Source organism: Melozone crissalis, unplaced genomic scaffold, assembly GCF_028551555.1.
Source record: "Melozone crissalis strain CALT ecotype California unplaced genomic scaffold, PUWL_Pcris_2 ptg000086l_1, whole genome shotgun sequence".
In the NCBI taxonomy this organism is placed as follows: domain Eukaryota; kingdom Metazoa; phylum Chordata; class Aves; order Passeriformes; family Passerellidae; genus Melozone; species Melozone crissalis.
The window spans coordinates 1,006,529-1,020,286 of record NW_026535863.1 but is presented as its reverse complement, the minus strand read 5'-3'; the positions used below and the strand labels follow the sequence as shown (position 1 = coordinate 1,020,286).

General features: G+C 58.1%; 1 protein-coding gene across 2 annotated transcripts in view; it reads left to right on the top strand.

Annotated features, from left to right (window-relative positions):
- NAV1 (neuron navigator 1) overlaps window positions 1–13,758 on the top strand; it is a 59,994-nt gene that overhangs the window by 17,923 nt on the left and 28,313 nt on the right. For both annotated transcript variants that reach the window (XM_054290680.1, XM_054290681.1), the window contains one exon: window positions 12,933–13,035. In XM_054290680.1, coding sequence (XP_054146655.1) covers window positions 12,933–13,035 — 103 coding nt within the window. The remainder of the gene's footprint in view (window positions 1–12,932; window positions 13,036–13,758) is intronic.

Below are 13,758 nucleotides of genomic sequence, written 5' to 3'. Positions count from 1 at the left end.
GCAGATCTCATTGTATTTCAGGCTGGAAAAGAAAAAGAAACACTTTGTGGTAATTTTTTCAATGACTTTCCAATTTTTTTTTCTTGGTAAGCTGTCTGCAATCACTTACAGTGTTCCTGAAGGGATTAATTACTCACTGGAGCTCATTGTGCGCATTTCATATTCTGAACTGTTGGATGTGGTGTCTGCCTTGGATCGAGTGAGGGGTCACATGGCATTTCTTTTTCCATCCTTTTTCCCCTATTCTGTTCTATCTGTCAGGCTCCTGGTGTGAACGCTCCCCATTGCTGCTGCGGTGGGTGCTCGGTCAGCGCGCCGCACGTGATCCTGATTTCCCTGCTCTGAGCTGCTTTTTCAAGGGAGTGCAGCCAGAATAAGACAAATTGCTTCCTTGTTTGAGTGACTTTTGGCTGAGGCTTTCCCCCCAAGCTGTAGTGTTGGCTCGGTTCTCTTGCAGCAGTTGTGGCTCTGGGCTGTGCATCGTCAGTGCTTGGACAGGCCCCCAGAGCAAATTTGGGGGGGAAGAGCTCAAAGCACATTGCAGAGCTGCTTCCCACGGCGAAGAGGGCTTGTGCTGTGCAGGCAGCCATTGCATGGAGCTGAGATATTCTTAGAGAAGATAAATCCCAGCTGCAGTGCTGCCAGGGACCCCTCTGCTCCATCCCTGAAGCGTGGCGCTCCCAGGAGGGCCTGCCTGTGGGACGGTGTGCGCTGGCGCTGGGACAGCTCAGGGAATGGCATTGTCTCGAGCTTGGCTGGGGATCCCAGCTGCCCAAGTTGGGGCTGTAGCTCCCTGTGCTCTCAGCATGTTTAAAGGGATCCTGCAGCCTGCAGGGGATGGGGCTTGTGTGTGTGGGGGGTCCAGAGGTGAGTGGCTGCTCTCCCATTGTGCCTGGAGGCTCATGGCTGCTGTCATCACATGTCACTCAGCCCCTGGTGTTGGCAGGTGCATTGTGAGGGCAGCCACAGGAGCTGCACAGGGGAAAGTCCAGAGGCTGCACTGAAATCCCTCTGATTGGCACTGGTGTCTGATTGGGAGCATTTTCCACCCTGTCCATCCCACGTACTGCCAGGCCCCCAGTAAAATCTGGAGTTGTAGGTGGAACAGCAGCTCTTTGCATAGAACAGTAGGGTGTGTCAGCATCCCTTCACTCACTAACGCAGGTGGGGGAGGTACAGCACACTGCCTCCATGCCAGCCCCTAGCCCCTGGGCAAGGACCAAGTGGTGGCTCCCACAAAGCTTTCTGGCCCCAAGCATGCCTTTCCCTCCTGTGGCACAAATAGATTTCCTGAAGGAGACAGGACCTTCCTTCTCTGCAAATCACCTTTAGTGGGAAAAGCACAAGTGCTGCTCAAGAAAACCTTTCCCTGGTGGGGGGGACTCTCCCACCAGGAGTGTGCTTTGGGAGAGGGAGCAGGTCTGGAAGCAGTTGGAGGATGGTGTGGGCCGGCACCAGGAGTGGGGAACCATCAGTGCTAAGAATAGACAGTTTATCTGCATCCCTCCCCCTGTGAAGGATGCTCGAGGCACTGTGCAGCAATTAACACAAGTTTGTAATAACACTGCTGGCAGATTGGCTGTGCTGCCTTTGGAGCTGGTGTCGAGTTTGGCTGAGTGTGGATGCAGAGACTGCTGCTGCTGAGCTCCCCAGCACACACCCAGCGTGTCCCTGGCGCAGGGATGGGAGGCACTGTTGTGGGGCAGCAGGATGGAGCCCTGGGTGCTGGGTGTGGAGCCCCAGGATGGGGAGAGATGTGGGGCTGGTGCTGCTCCTGGCTCCAGTGGGTCAGGTACCTTTCCCAGGGAAGTTTGGAGGAGCAGGTAACAGCAGAGATAATGGCAATGTTGGTGGGGAAGGGAGCAAGCTGAGGGCTGTGGCAGGGCATGATGCTCTGTACCCCCTGATTGCAGTGAGGGTGGCCCTGGGGAGCTGGCACAGCAGGCAGGGGAGACCATCTGCACTGATCAGGATCACCCCATGCTCCCCACTCAGTTAGCAGGGTGCCTCATCCTGCTTCTGGGCGCAGGGCATGGGAGACCTGGGGAGTGCGGGAGGTCACTGTGTTGCTGTAAGAGCCATGGCACCCTCTTCAAGCAATCCTTCTGCCACTCACCATGCACAGCTCCATCTTTGGGAGGGTGTGGGGGGTTTGCTTTGGGGTGAGCATCACCTGATGCTGCAGACTGAAGGGACCCCAAAATCCATGATACGAGGGTTGGTCTGCAGCCCTGCCTGGGCTGCTCTTGCAGATGCTGCCACGATTTTCAGGGTGAGCCTTGCCCAGTGCCTGGTAGGACCAGCAGCCCTGGGCACCCCAGCAGTGCTCACCCACCCCGCTGCCGGGGTGCAGGTGCGGGGAGAGCCCGAGCCGTGCGGGATCCTGGGCATCATATGTGTAGCAGACTTGTTTCCGGCTCCCTGCAGGCTGCTGCTTCTGGTGCCAGAGTGAATTTGGCACCTGGCCCTCCTGCGAGGCTGGGGAGGGGGAGAAGAAAGGCCAAGCCCTCCTCGCCGCAGGCAGGAGATTCAATTCTCCCTGGGTGTGCACAAAGAGCGTTTATCTGCGGAGCAAAGCCCTGGTAACCACGGGCAGAGCGTGAAGGGCTGATTAGGGGCTGCTGAGGAGGGGTGCTGGGGTCGCGTGCAGGCACTTCCCTCCCATTTCCAGGCCTTTCCATGGTAATGGCTCCTGTTCTCCTCTGTTGTTAGGACGTCACTCACGCGCAGCTCCAACGACATCTGTCAAAACACGTCTCCCTCTGTCCTTGGCGCTCCCAGGGAAGAGAGATCCGCGGGCCCCGTAATGAGCCTGACATCAATTAATCATCAGCCTTAAAAATTAGCATCGTGGCAGTATATGTTGGAGGAAAACGATTCCCCAGATGGAAGCAAAAATAGCCTGTGTTATCTCCCTCCTCCCGCGGGATGTGGTAACAATAGATCTACTAACGAGCCTGGAACTCGTTAAGCTGGGCTTGCCCCCCGAGGTGCTCTGCCTGCTGCCCGGTCTCTTCTCTCCACGGGGCTACTGAGGGACCCTCTGGTGCAAGGGCTGATGACCTACCCTGGGGTCTGACCCTGCTGCCAGCTGGACCCTCATGTGCACATCCCCCAGGCTTTGCAGAGAGCCCAGGATGTGCTTGCAATGCTGAGCCCCTTCCTGAAGCTGAATGTTTGGAGGGGAGCAGCTGTTCCAGGATCTCCCTCTTTGGGAGTGGAGGATGCTCATCCCTGAGTGGTGCTGCGGGGCTGAGATGGGGGTTCAGCTGGTGCCTCAAGGACATGTCCCATTCTGTCCCTCTCCAGAGTGAGAGCTCTGAGGACTGCTGATGCTCACAGCTTAGTGAGTGCCAGCTCTGATATTCAGGAGCTTGGCAGTGAGCTGGAGGTTTCCAGAGATGCCATCTCTGGGGAGTGGCTGGGGCACCTTCTCTGGAGGCTCACGATGAGCTGCACTTTGTGCCTGTGCCATGCTGGGATTTTCCATGCTTGGAGCTGCTCTTCCTTGCATCCAGGTGAGCTGTAGCCCCAGAGAGCAGCTCTGCTGCCTGTGGCTGCCTGCCACTCTGGTTGCCCACCCCGGGTGCTTGGGAGATGAAGAGCCCCCATCACCAGCTGTGTTTTGGGTCCATTTGAGTGTCTCTGATCTTTCAGTGTGGAGCAGCTCCACAGGCTGCCAGGGAAGCTGGGGAGGACATTTTGCATTCCTGCTGGAGACACATGAGGACTCTTGGGCTGATCTGGTGATGGACAGACAGACCAAGTGTCTACCAGAGCCCAGCTGAGGCCGGGGAGAATTATGTTTGCAACGCATTGCTCTGCACAAAGCTCTCAGTCACAAGGCAAGGGGGACAAAAGGCTCCCTGTTCGCTCTGTCCCAGTGGGTGCAATTCCAACAGTTGAAAAGCAAATGTGAGTTGTTTGTCTCTGTGAATATAAAGCTTCCCCAAGCATGGCCGTATTCTGGCTGGGAATGGGAAATTTGGCTCTGCTAATGACTGTTCTACAAAACAGAGCCAACTCGAGCTAAGAGCTGCCCAGTCTGGCCCTTCTCCGCTGGCCCTGGTGCAGGGATGCAGGCTGGGGAGGGCAGAGGCTCTGGGGCCTGATAAATGCCCTTTCAGCCAGACCTGGGCACCCAGTGGGGAGGGATGAGCGTGGGGACCTTGGCCTCTTGTACACAGGGTTGACTGCCACCCATGAGCACCCTGCCAGTGCCTGGAACCTTCTCCTGTGCCCAAGGGATTCATTATCATTGACACCAGGGAGCTCCAGGCGGGGGACATCAGATCAACTCATTTGGGGCATCTGACTGAGGGTCCAAGGGCTGCTGTCACAGGGGCCTGGGGTGAGGGTGGGTCTGGGAGGAATGACTGCATCACGTGCTGCACCTGGGCTTGGGGTGTGGACGCATCCACACCATCTCCATGGATGATCCCCAGCAGTGATGGGGCTGTTGGGATGGCTTTGGTGCTGATGAGGAGCATACCCTGTGTCTGCCTGCATGGGGCTGCCCTGGGGGTGCTTGACCCCCATGTCCATGACAGCCAAGCTGTGCTGAGCACAGCCCATGGCATCTCCTCCTCCCTAGCTGCTCCTGCATTTCCCCATCCTCCCCTTGGCTCTTTGGGTCGCAGGGCCTTTGGAGAAGGGCTGTACAGGGTGAGGGAGGGTCCTTATGGGGTTAGGACATGGCTGTCACCTGTACAGGCCGTGCAGGGAGCCCAGATTGGTCCTGGATACTCTGTAAGCCGTGGGTGCAGGGTTCCCCATGCACCCACATCCCCCCTCCTCCACCAGGCAAAGCCTGGAGCGAGAGCTGGCGACGTCCCCAGATGCAGGGCACATCTGGAGGGCACCAAAGCAGTTAAGTGAAGGGCTGATTTGTGCTATAGAAACCCGCAGTTCCTTCCTTTGATCCTCTGAATCAGCCCATTGCCTTCCTCATATAAAGCCCCATTTATCTCTGCTCTTCCCAGTAAGTTTGAGGGCGGTCTCGGCTCGTGGTTCCTCGGCAGCAGCGAGCAGCCCGGCTTTCTCTTCCGCTGAAGCAGAATCAGGTGAAATCTCTATGGCAACTGGCAGATGACAGGGAGTCTTGTTGCCTTGGAAATGAGGCAAGGCAAAAAAAAAACCCACCCAAAAAGAGCCATCTGGAATTTTGAATTTCCACAATGTCCAACCTGCGTCTGGTGATGCGTGGGGAGCGTGAACCCGCTGCTGCCGGCTGCTCCGGGGCCTCTGTGCTGGGGCCTGCCTGTGCTGCTCTGCCTCACCCTGGGGAATTAGGGCTTTTTTCCATTTCTTCCCCACTTTTTGGCTTTTTTTGCTCAGGTCTGCAGCATTGCCCTGGCCATCTGCTGGTGGCTGTAGGAAAGGTGGTGTGTTTGGGATGCTGAAACCAGGCTGGACACAGCTGTGAGTGTTGGGGGCCAGCAGGGCACGAGCACACCTTGGTAATGCAGAACTGTGAGGGGAATGGCAGCAGGCTCCAGGGCAAACTGAGGCATGGAGTGCTGCGTGACCAGTCTGACCCTCCTCTGTCAGCTTAGCGCAGATCCCAGGTGCAGTGACCACTGGTGACACTGTCTCCGTGTTCCCAAAGCCCTGGGGCTGTCAGCAGGGAGTTCGTGTCACCGTGTGTGACTGCTGCTGTGAGTGCCAGTGGCCAGAGGCTCGGAGCATCCCTTGGAGCATGGATTTGGCCTGTTAACCTACCATCCCCCTCCTTCCCAAGCTGCACAAGTGTCTGCATGGGTTATTTTGGAGACCCATGGTGCTGGGGACAGGGGTGTTGGGATGCTCCCAGCTCCTCTGATGCTTTCAGGAGCAGCTCTGGAGGCTGGTGTGGCTCTGGGGTGAGTAGTGCCTTGTGCAGAAGCAGAGTCTGTCCCAAAACATGGGACTTTGGGCTCCCCCAGCTCATCAGCACAGAGGAACACAGAGGTGAAATGCCTGGACGTGGAGCAGCTAGAGGCTCTGGATCTGGAAAAGAAACTGTGGTTTGGATGTGCAGGTGGGGTGGTTTGGGGCCAAGCACAGCATCCATTGAAAGAATAACCCACAAATGGGCTGGAGGCCCAGTCTGGATCTCTCCAGTGGATTCACTTGGAAACTTGTGTATGGGAGAGACCAAATTAAGTAGATTTATGGCTGCTCTAGCCTGAGAAAGTCTGAATCCCTTTTAAAAGCTTGGCTCACTGGAGCCAGACGGGGTCCAGGCTCCAGGTCTCTCAGCCCTGCCCTTGTTATGAGCAGTGATTCGCAAGGCTTAGCAGCCACGATCGCCCCTAAAGTGCTGATTCGGCTCCAGTCCCAGCCTGTCATTGCTGCACAGCTGCTTATTGTCTGCTCTCACCTGCCAGCACGGAGGTGGTGGCCCCCTCCCACAGCGTGGGGCTGCCCCTGCCTGCGCTGGTGGCAGTGGTGGGGATGGTGGTGGTGATGGGGATGGTGGTGGTGGGGATGACTGCAGTGATGGGGATGTTGGCAGTGATGGGGATGTTGGCAGTAATGGGGATGGTGGTAGTGATGATGCCAGCAGTGGTGGGGATGGTGGTGGTGATGATGCCAGCTGTGGTGGGTATGGTGGTGGTGGGGATGACTGCAGTGATGGGGATGTTGGCAGTGGTGGGGATGTTGGCAGTGATGGGGATGGTGATGGGGATGTTGGCAGTGATGGGGATGGTGGTGGAGATGATGGCTGAGATGATGACTACAGTGGTGGGGTGCAATGATAGAGTCAGTGAGTGCAGGTAGGGAATTGGCTTCCTCCCCCTCTGCAGCCACCGGTGGAGCCTCCTGCAGAGCCATGTCATTTTGAAGAAGGGTCCACCAACATGTGAGACGTGGGGTGGCTGTGCCAAACCAGAGCCCTGTCACCTCTCTGGCTCCTCAGGGGCTGGTGTTTCTTGGGGGACTGCAGGACTTGGGCTCTGCAGGACGCATGCTACCCCCACAGTGCTGCCTGCTGGAACCCCATTGTCTCCCCCAAGACTTGCTGCTGGCCTCTCTTCCCTCAGCCAAGGGCAAGTGCAGAAGGTGCTGGGCCGTGTCCAGCCTCCTCCCACGGCCTTGCAGGGCCACGTGCAGAGCAGCACCGTGTGCAGAGGCCAGCCTGCCTTGCTGGAGTCACAGGTGGGGCCCTCAGGTATCTGCAGCTTCCCCTGCACCTCAGCATCACCGATGGCAGGAAGCTGTGCTCCATGTCCATGGGGAACAGCACCTCCAACTCCACCAGCTGAGGGGCTGCTGCTGTCTTTCAGGGAATGGTGGCCAGGCTTTCCCCATCCATCTGCCTGGGGGCAGCAGAACACCAGCCAGCTGTCCAGGTACCCCAGTACCCCATTTCCAGGGTGCTGGCTGGCCCTGTCCCTGCCCATTGAGGAGCAAGACCCTCTCCTGACACTGCAGCAGAGGATGCAGGGCTGGCAGCCAGCTCTGCTCACACCAATGAAAGTAATAAAATCAGGAGTGCTAATGTACCTGCTGCCTTCTGGGCGGGGCAGCAGGTTTGCAGGAAAGAGTGTGGTGCTTTCCCAGGGCACTGAGCAAGTGTGGAAGACGCTTTGCCCAGCTTGGGTGCCCTGGGACATCTCCAGAGAGAGAGGGGTGATTTGGGGCTACTGGTACATCCTTGGTGAAAGCATGTAGGAGTTGCAGGGATGGGGCTTGAGCTGGAGAACAAGGCCAACACTGCAGAATGGCAGTCACCCCACAGAGCCCTGTTAGCCATCTCCACTGCTCATTCTGCCTGTTTGGGAGCTGTTGGGGGGAAAAGACAGTTAAACCCCAAAGAGAAGGATTGCAGGTTGCGACCATCCCCCTGCCCAGCCATCCAGGAGTGGGAATCAGAGCTGGATGCAATAATGCAAGGTAAAGCCATTTACTCCATTCAGGAAGGCTGCAGGTGGCACACCCAGATGCTGGTGAGCATTGCAGGCCGCAGGGTGTGAATGAGGAACCCACAGGGCTCAGTGAGGTTCACACTGGGCTCGGGCTGTTGGGTTTCCCTCGGGTGGTCTCCGAGTGCCAGGGTGGAAGGTTTTCAAGAAAAATACCAAGAAAACGGTGCCTGTGCTGATTCATTCATAGACAGGACTGGCAGCAGGGGCTGGGGCAGATGGAGGGAGCAGTGTGAGTCTGCTCAAGGGTTCGTGGAGCCAGGGAGTGCAGCAGGGCCGGAGGAGGCTCACAGCCCCGTGAGAATGGGTTTTATTGCAGAGTTTATTAGTGGATTTTTCAATGCACTGGAAGGAATTGAGCAAGCAGTTAGAAATGTTTTCCAGCCTGGGGAAATTCATTACAGCTACTGTGTAATAGGGGCCCACCGGAATGACTCGGGAACACCACACAGCCTTTCCCAGTGAATTCCTGCTTGCTGTTGAAATCTTTACTGGGCCAACTGGAGTCCTTTCCCAGTTGGATCATCTGAAATTAGACCAGTTGGGTCACAGGGCACAAGAAAACACAGGTGTGAGTGCCATGCTCATGCTGAGTGCAGACGGTGCACCCATGCAAGCCTGGCACCCTTGTGCTGCCAGGGTTGGTATCGTGTCCTGCTGTCCCACTGCCTGCATATGGACACATGGACATGTACAAGGTCACAGGCATAGGTGATACTCATGCAGACATGCATCTTTCTGCAGGCTATTGCTGCCATGCGGCCCCCACATGAATGATGCAAACACACACACAAACACACACACGCGCACACACACACGCACACACACACACACACACACACACACACACGAGTTTCTGTGCTAAGGCACATGGGGCACACGTGTCCCACGCATGCAGCCCTGCCTCGCCCCAGCAGGAGCTGGTGGCCACATGCTTCTTTGAAATGAGCTTTCAGAGCCATTTGGAGTTGATTATTTCCTCATTCCTTGACGTACTTGGCCACGTCGGCAGCACCCGGCTGTGGGGCCGGGGCTGCACCCCAACACACGGGCAAAGGAACTGCTGCTGCTTGCTCTGGGAGGTGCAGGGAGAGCTGGACATGAGCACAGCCTGGAGCTCCCGGCCTTGTCCAGCCATGGTTCTGTGCTGCCCGTCAGTCAGATTCACAGCAAACAGTGCTGTGCCCTGAGCCAGCCATTCCAGCACAGCTCTCTCCTTCTTCCTCCTCCTCCTCTTCTTCCTCCTTGGCTGTCTCTATATCCCACCCTGCAGATGCTCCTTCTTGTGGTGGTGGTACCTGCTGCTGCCCCAGCTTGGCAGGCAGGAGGTGGGGGCGATGGGCACTGTGTGGGTCGGGGCCAGGTGCCCACAGTGCCAGGTTGCTGAGTGTGTGTAATGTGGTGGTCAGTGCTGGAAGCCATGCCAGGGAGTGCTGCAGGTCAGGGGGTGGTTGGGGCTGGGCTGAGGCTCCCTCCCTCAGTTTCCTCGAGTGCCAAGTGGAGCTGTGTCATATTTGCTGATGTTGAAGGGCTCAGTTGAGAAAGGAGTGTTGAGTGGGAGCTCTCAGCTGAGTGAGAGTTGCTCAAGCACAGCAGAGAGTATAGGCAAATGAGAGCCAGCCTGGCACAGGGACAAGTGATTTGGGCAATGGGCTCTGGTGACCTCCCAGTGCAGGGCCTGGCACAGTGGCTGCATCTCACGGCTGCCCTGTGCATGGTCAGAACAGGGAGCAAAGGGCCAGAGGCAGCACTCCCTGCCCTCTGTAACAGCAGGATGGTCAGAGCCTGTGAGAGCAGTGGGATCTGCTGAGGGGCTGCAGGCCAGCCTGGGGCTGGGGCAGGGAGACATCAGTCCATGAGCCTGCAGCTCCAGTGGAGTGGGGAATGCTGCAGAACACATCCCGGCCATGGCTGCTGGAAAACTGAGCCTGGTCTAGGCTGGGTGTCTGACTGACCCTGCCACAGCATGGGCTGAGCCTTCTCTGCTGCTCCATGCTCTAGCAGCTGGAAACATCTGGCTGCACAAGCTTGCTAAATCGATGTGGGGAGGAATCCAGCGCTCTCCTGCTGTTCCCACACTTCAGTCTCTCCCAGTGGCTCCGGTTTCGACTCAACTCTGGCATGCGGTGACTCGGTGAGCTCCGAGCCAGCCCCTGGCCCCTCGCTGCCCCTGGGGAGGAGGGAGCTGCAGGAGTCCCTGTGTCACCTCCAGGACAGCACCGTGGGGGTAGATGGTGGCACTTCAGTGCTAGCAGCAGGGTGTGTGCCAGAGGTGGGTGAGCAGCTCTTCCAGTCCCAATTTGGCCCTTTCCAGGGTGAGAGCTGCTGCTTTTCCTGGAGTCTAGGGTGACCTGGACTGTCACCCATGAACTGGGGTGATCTCATCCAGGCATGGGTGACGAATGGGGCAATAGTTGAAGCTGGGGATGTGGGTCAGTGTCATTGCCCTGGAACTCCTGTCCCTGATGCTGCTTGTTGCCACTGGTGGCCCAGCAGCAGAGCAGTGCAGGGAGGTGGTGTCCCTGTGCTGGCCCCTCAGCCAGGGCAGCTGGGGACACAGGCAGGCTCGCCCCGCTGCTCCTGGGACTGGCATGGCCGGAGCAGCCCCGCTGGCAGCGGCGCCCGGGGAGGAGCAGTGCCAGGCCCACGCTGGCTCTGTGCCCGGGCAGTGGCTGCGGGTGGCCCTGGGGGAGGCAGACGGGGCTCTGGGAGGGAGCCATGCCCCGGAGGAGCACGCTGCCCGGCTGGCAGGGTGGGAGCCCTGCCGGCGCCAGGGGACAACAGTGACTCTCCATCCCGTCCCGCTCTGTCCTGGCCCAGCACGCAGGGATGTGGCACTGCCAGGGTGTGTGTGCCACCTTCTCTGGCTGCAGGGGCTGGGTGTGGGTGACAGCACCCACTGAATGGGGCCAGGGTGAAGGAGCTGAAGGTGCCAAGTCCATTCGTGCATGGAGACCCACCTGGGGACACTGGTGGGTTTTGTATTGCTGTTCCCTGAGGTTCAAGGGCCCAAATCTCCCATTGCCCTGCACACTGCAGTGTGACAGCCAGGGACCTGGCCACAGGTTCCTGCCCTGCCGTTTCAAGCCTGAAAATCCATCTTTGCAGGCAACTTGAGGGCAGGACCTTGCAGCTTTGAGGTGCCAATGCAATCCTTTCTTTCCCCGCCAGACAGGCATGGTGTTCCCTTGTCCCTGGCTGCAGAGCAAGGTGGGTGCCACCCTTCAGCACTCAGGGCCTCTCGAGCCTCTCCTGCACCCAGTTCCCTGTGTGCAGCCACCTCAGCTCCATCCTGTACTGCCTGTGCATCCCCATCCTGTGGCTCTGGGGACCACTTGGAGCTTCTGTGCCTTTGATTAATTCCTCCACGGGGGCAATGGATGAAGCTGGGGATGTGGGTCAGTGCCATTGGAACATGCACTTGGAGCTTCTGTGCCTTTGATTAACTCCTCCGATCTCCGCAATGGAGATTTAATAATGAGTTAATAATGACTGGTATCCTGCTGAGCCAGGTTCTGGGAGCTGGACTGGGGTGATTGGACACATGCAGGGATGGGTGTCCTGTGCTCTGATGTGGCTGGTCACACTGGGTGCCCTGTGGGCACACCAGCCCTTTTACCTCATCTACAACTGACTTTAACCTGCTTCATTGAACCCGTCTCATCGGGCTGTTCCTGCCTGTCACCCCCTTCATGCATGAATCAGGGCTGCTTCACTGGTCTGAGGTGCTCCTGCCCAGGCAGAGGGGCAAGGGGAGCCTGGGGATGAGGTAGCACCCATGGGTGCTGCCTGAGGTATGGCCAGAGTGTGATGGGGACAAGGAACACACAAGGAGCCCTGCTCGAGCCCTGGCATGTGGCTGTGCCTTTGTGGGGAGCTGCTGAGATGGGTGCCGGTGGTGTCCCCCATCCTCATGTCCCTACACTGGGCTGTCTCCTGTCAGTGTCCCCCATCCCCCTGTCCCTGCACTGGGGTGTGTGCTGGCAGTGTCCCCCATCCCCCTGTCCCTGCAGTTCACATGGTGCCGGTGCCATTGCAAATCCTGAAGCGCTGGTTGCCACGTTACATTAGGAGGAGCCACATCCCATGTCCCTGACGCCTGCTGTCACTGCAGATCCATGGCAGGCTGCAGCTGAAAGGCTGAAATCGGGGATCAAAGCCGCAGTGGCACGGCTGTTGGTGCCCGGGGTGCACGTGCACAGGACAGGGACCTGGGGCTGGAGCCATGGCCCTGAGCCCACAGCACTGCTGGGGCTGTGCCAGGAGTGACCCCTCCTCTGTGCAGGTGTCTGTGTTCTCACACATCTGTGCAGGTGTCTCTGGGCAGGGTGCACACCTTTGTGTGTGCAGGTGGATGTACGTGTTTGTGGAGGTGCCTGTGTATATCTGCCCACGTGCACAAGTGGTTGTGATGTGGGCAGATGCATGTGCTCATGTGCATGGCTCTGTGTGTTTGTGTACACACCCATGGCATGGGTGTGTGTGTACACCTGGAGAGGTCCCAGGGCAGACAGAGCTTGGGGATCCTCAGCTCTGGGCTGTGCCTGTGGGGGCTCCAGCTGTTCCAGCCCTGCACAGGAGCAGCCACTCCTTCATGAGTGAGGCTCAGTGTCCTCCACCCCTGACATCCCCTTGGTCCCACTGCCTGCACACCAAGTGATGCTGCTCCAGCACTCATGTACCCAAGCTGGAGCACCCCTGGGGCCTGGGGGATGCAGGGCAGGTTTGGGGACATTGTTCCAGGACTGCTGCTCCTGTCACCTGTGTGGGTCCTGTGGCCCCACTTGGTCTCTGCCAGCTCATCCTTTCTGGACTGGACATCACCATTCCAGCTGCACGCTTGGGAGTGGCATTTCAGGGTGGTGCAGCTCCAGCCTGGTGCCAGACTTGCCCTGTTCCTTCCTGATGGGCAGAGCCAGGGCTGTTGGTCATTGCCACGGGCAGGGGGGTGCTCCATCCATCCATCCATCCATCCATCCATCCATCCATCCATCCCTTTAAAGCCTTCACTCTGTCTCTCCACAGACCCCGAGTCCCAGAGGAAGAGGACAGTGCAGAATGTGCTGGACCTGCGTCAGAACCTGGAGGAGACCATGTCCAGCCTAAGGGGCTCTCAGGTGTCTCACAGGTGAGGGCCCAGCACCAGACCACCAACCCCTTCAGTCAGTGTCCTTCCTGGGGCAGATGGGAAGCAGCTCTGCTCCTGGTGAGGGCCATGTGGGTGGGAGGGAATCACCAGTGCTTTGTGACCTGGGGACCCTGTGCATGGAGGCTTGGAGAGAAGCCCCCAAACCCGTGGGGTGTCCATGGTGCTGCAGCAGAGTCCTGTCCCCTAAAGTGCTCTGGGACAGTAAAGGCTGGGGAGTGGTGGCAGTGAGGGGAGCTGACAGAGCAGAGAGAGGGGGTGAGGTCTGTTCCCAGTGGTCAGGTGACCCTGAATGGACCACCAGAGGTCAATATGTCACCTTTACCCACCCCAGTTTGCACCAGAGGCTCTATCCCTGTCTGTGACTTAGTTTTTCTGCTCTGTGTAGGGTGATGATGGAGGAACTCTCATCCAGAGCCCAGGAGCAGAGGTGGGGATGCCCTGGGGTGCCCTGCCCAGGCTGGAGCGAGGGAATGGTGGGGATGGGGACAGGGTGAGCACTGCGTGGACAGCCAGGGCACAGTGTCTGTGTTTAGGGGGCTCTGCCACACGGCTGGGATTGCCTGTGTCCCCCTGGGTCACTCACTTGAGATCTTGCATGGTTTCTGCTTTGCTCTGGATTTGCAAGGTTGTGTGGGTGTTTGCCAGGAACATCCTTCTCCTGGAGTGTGTTGCCACCTCGTGGTCTCTCTCGATCCTGCTTTT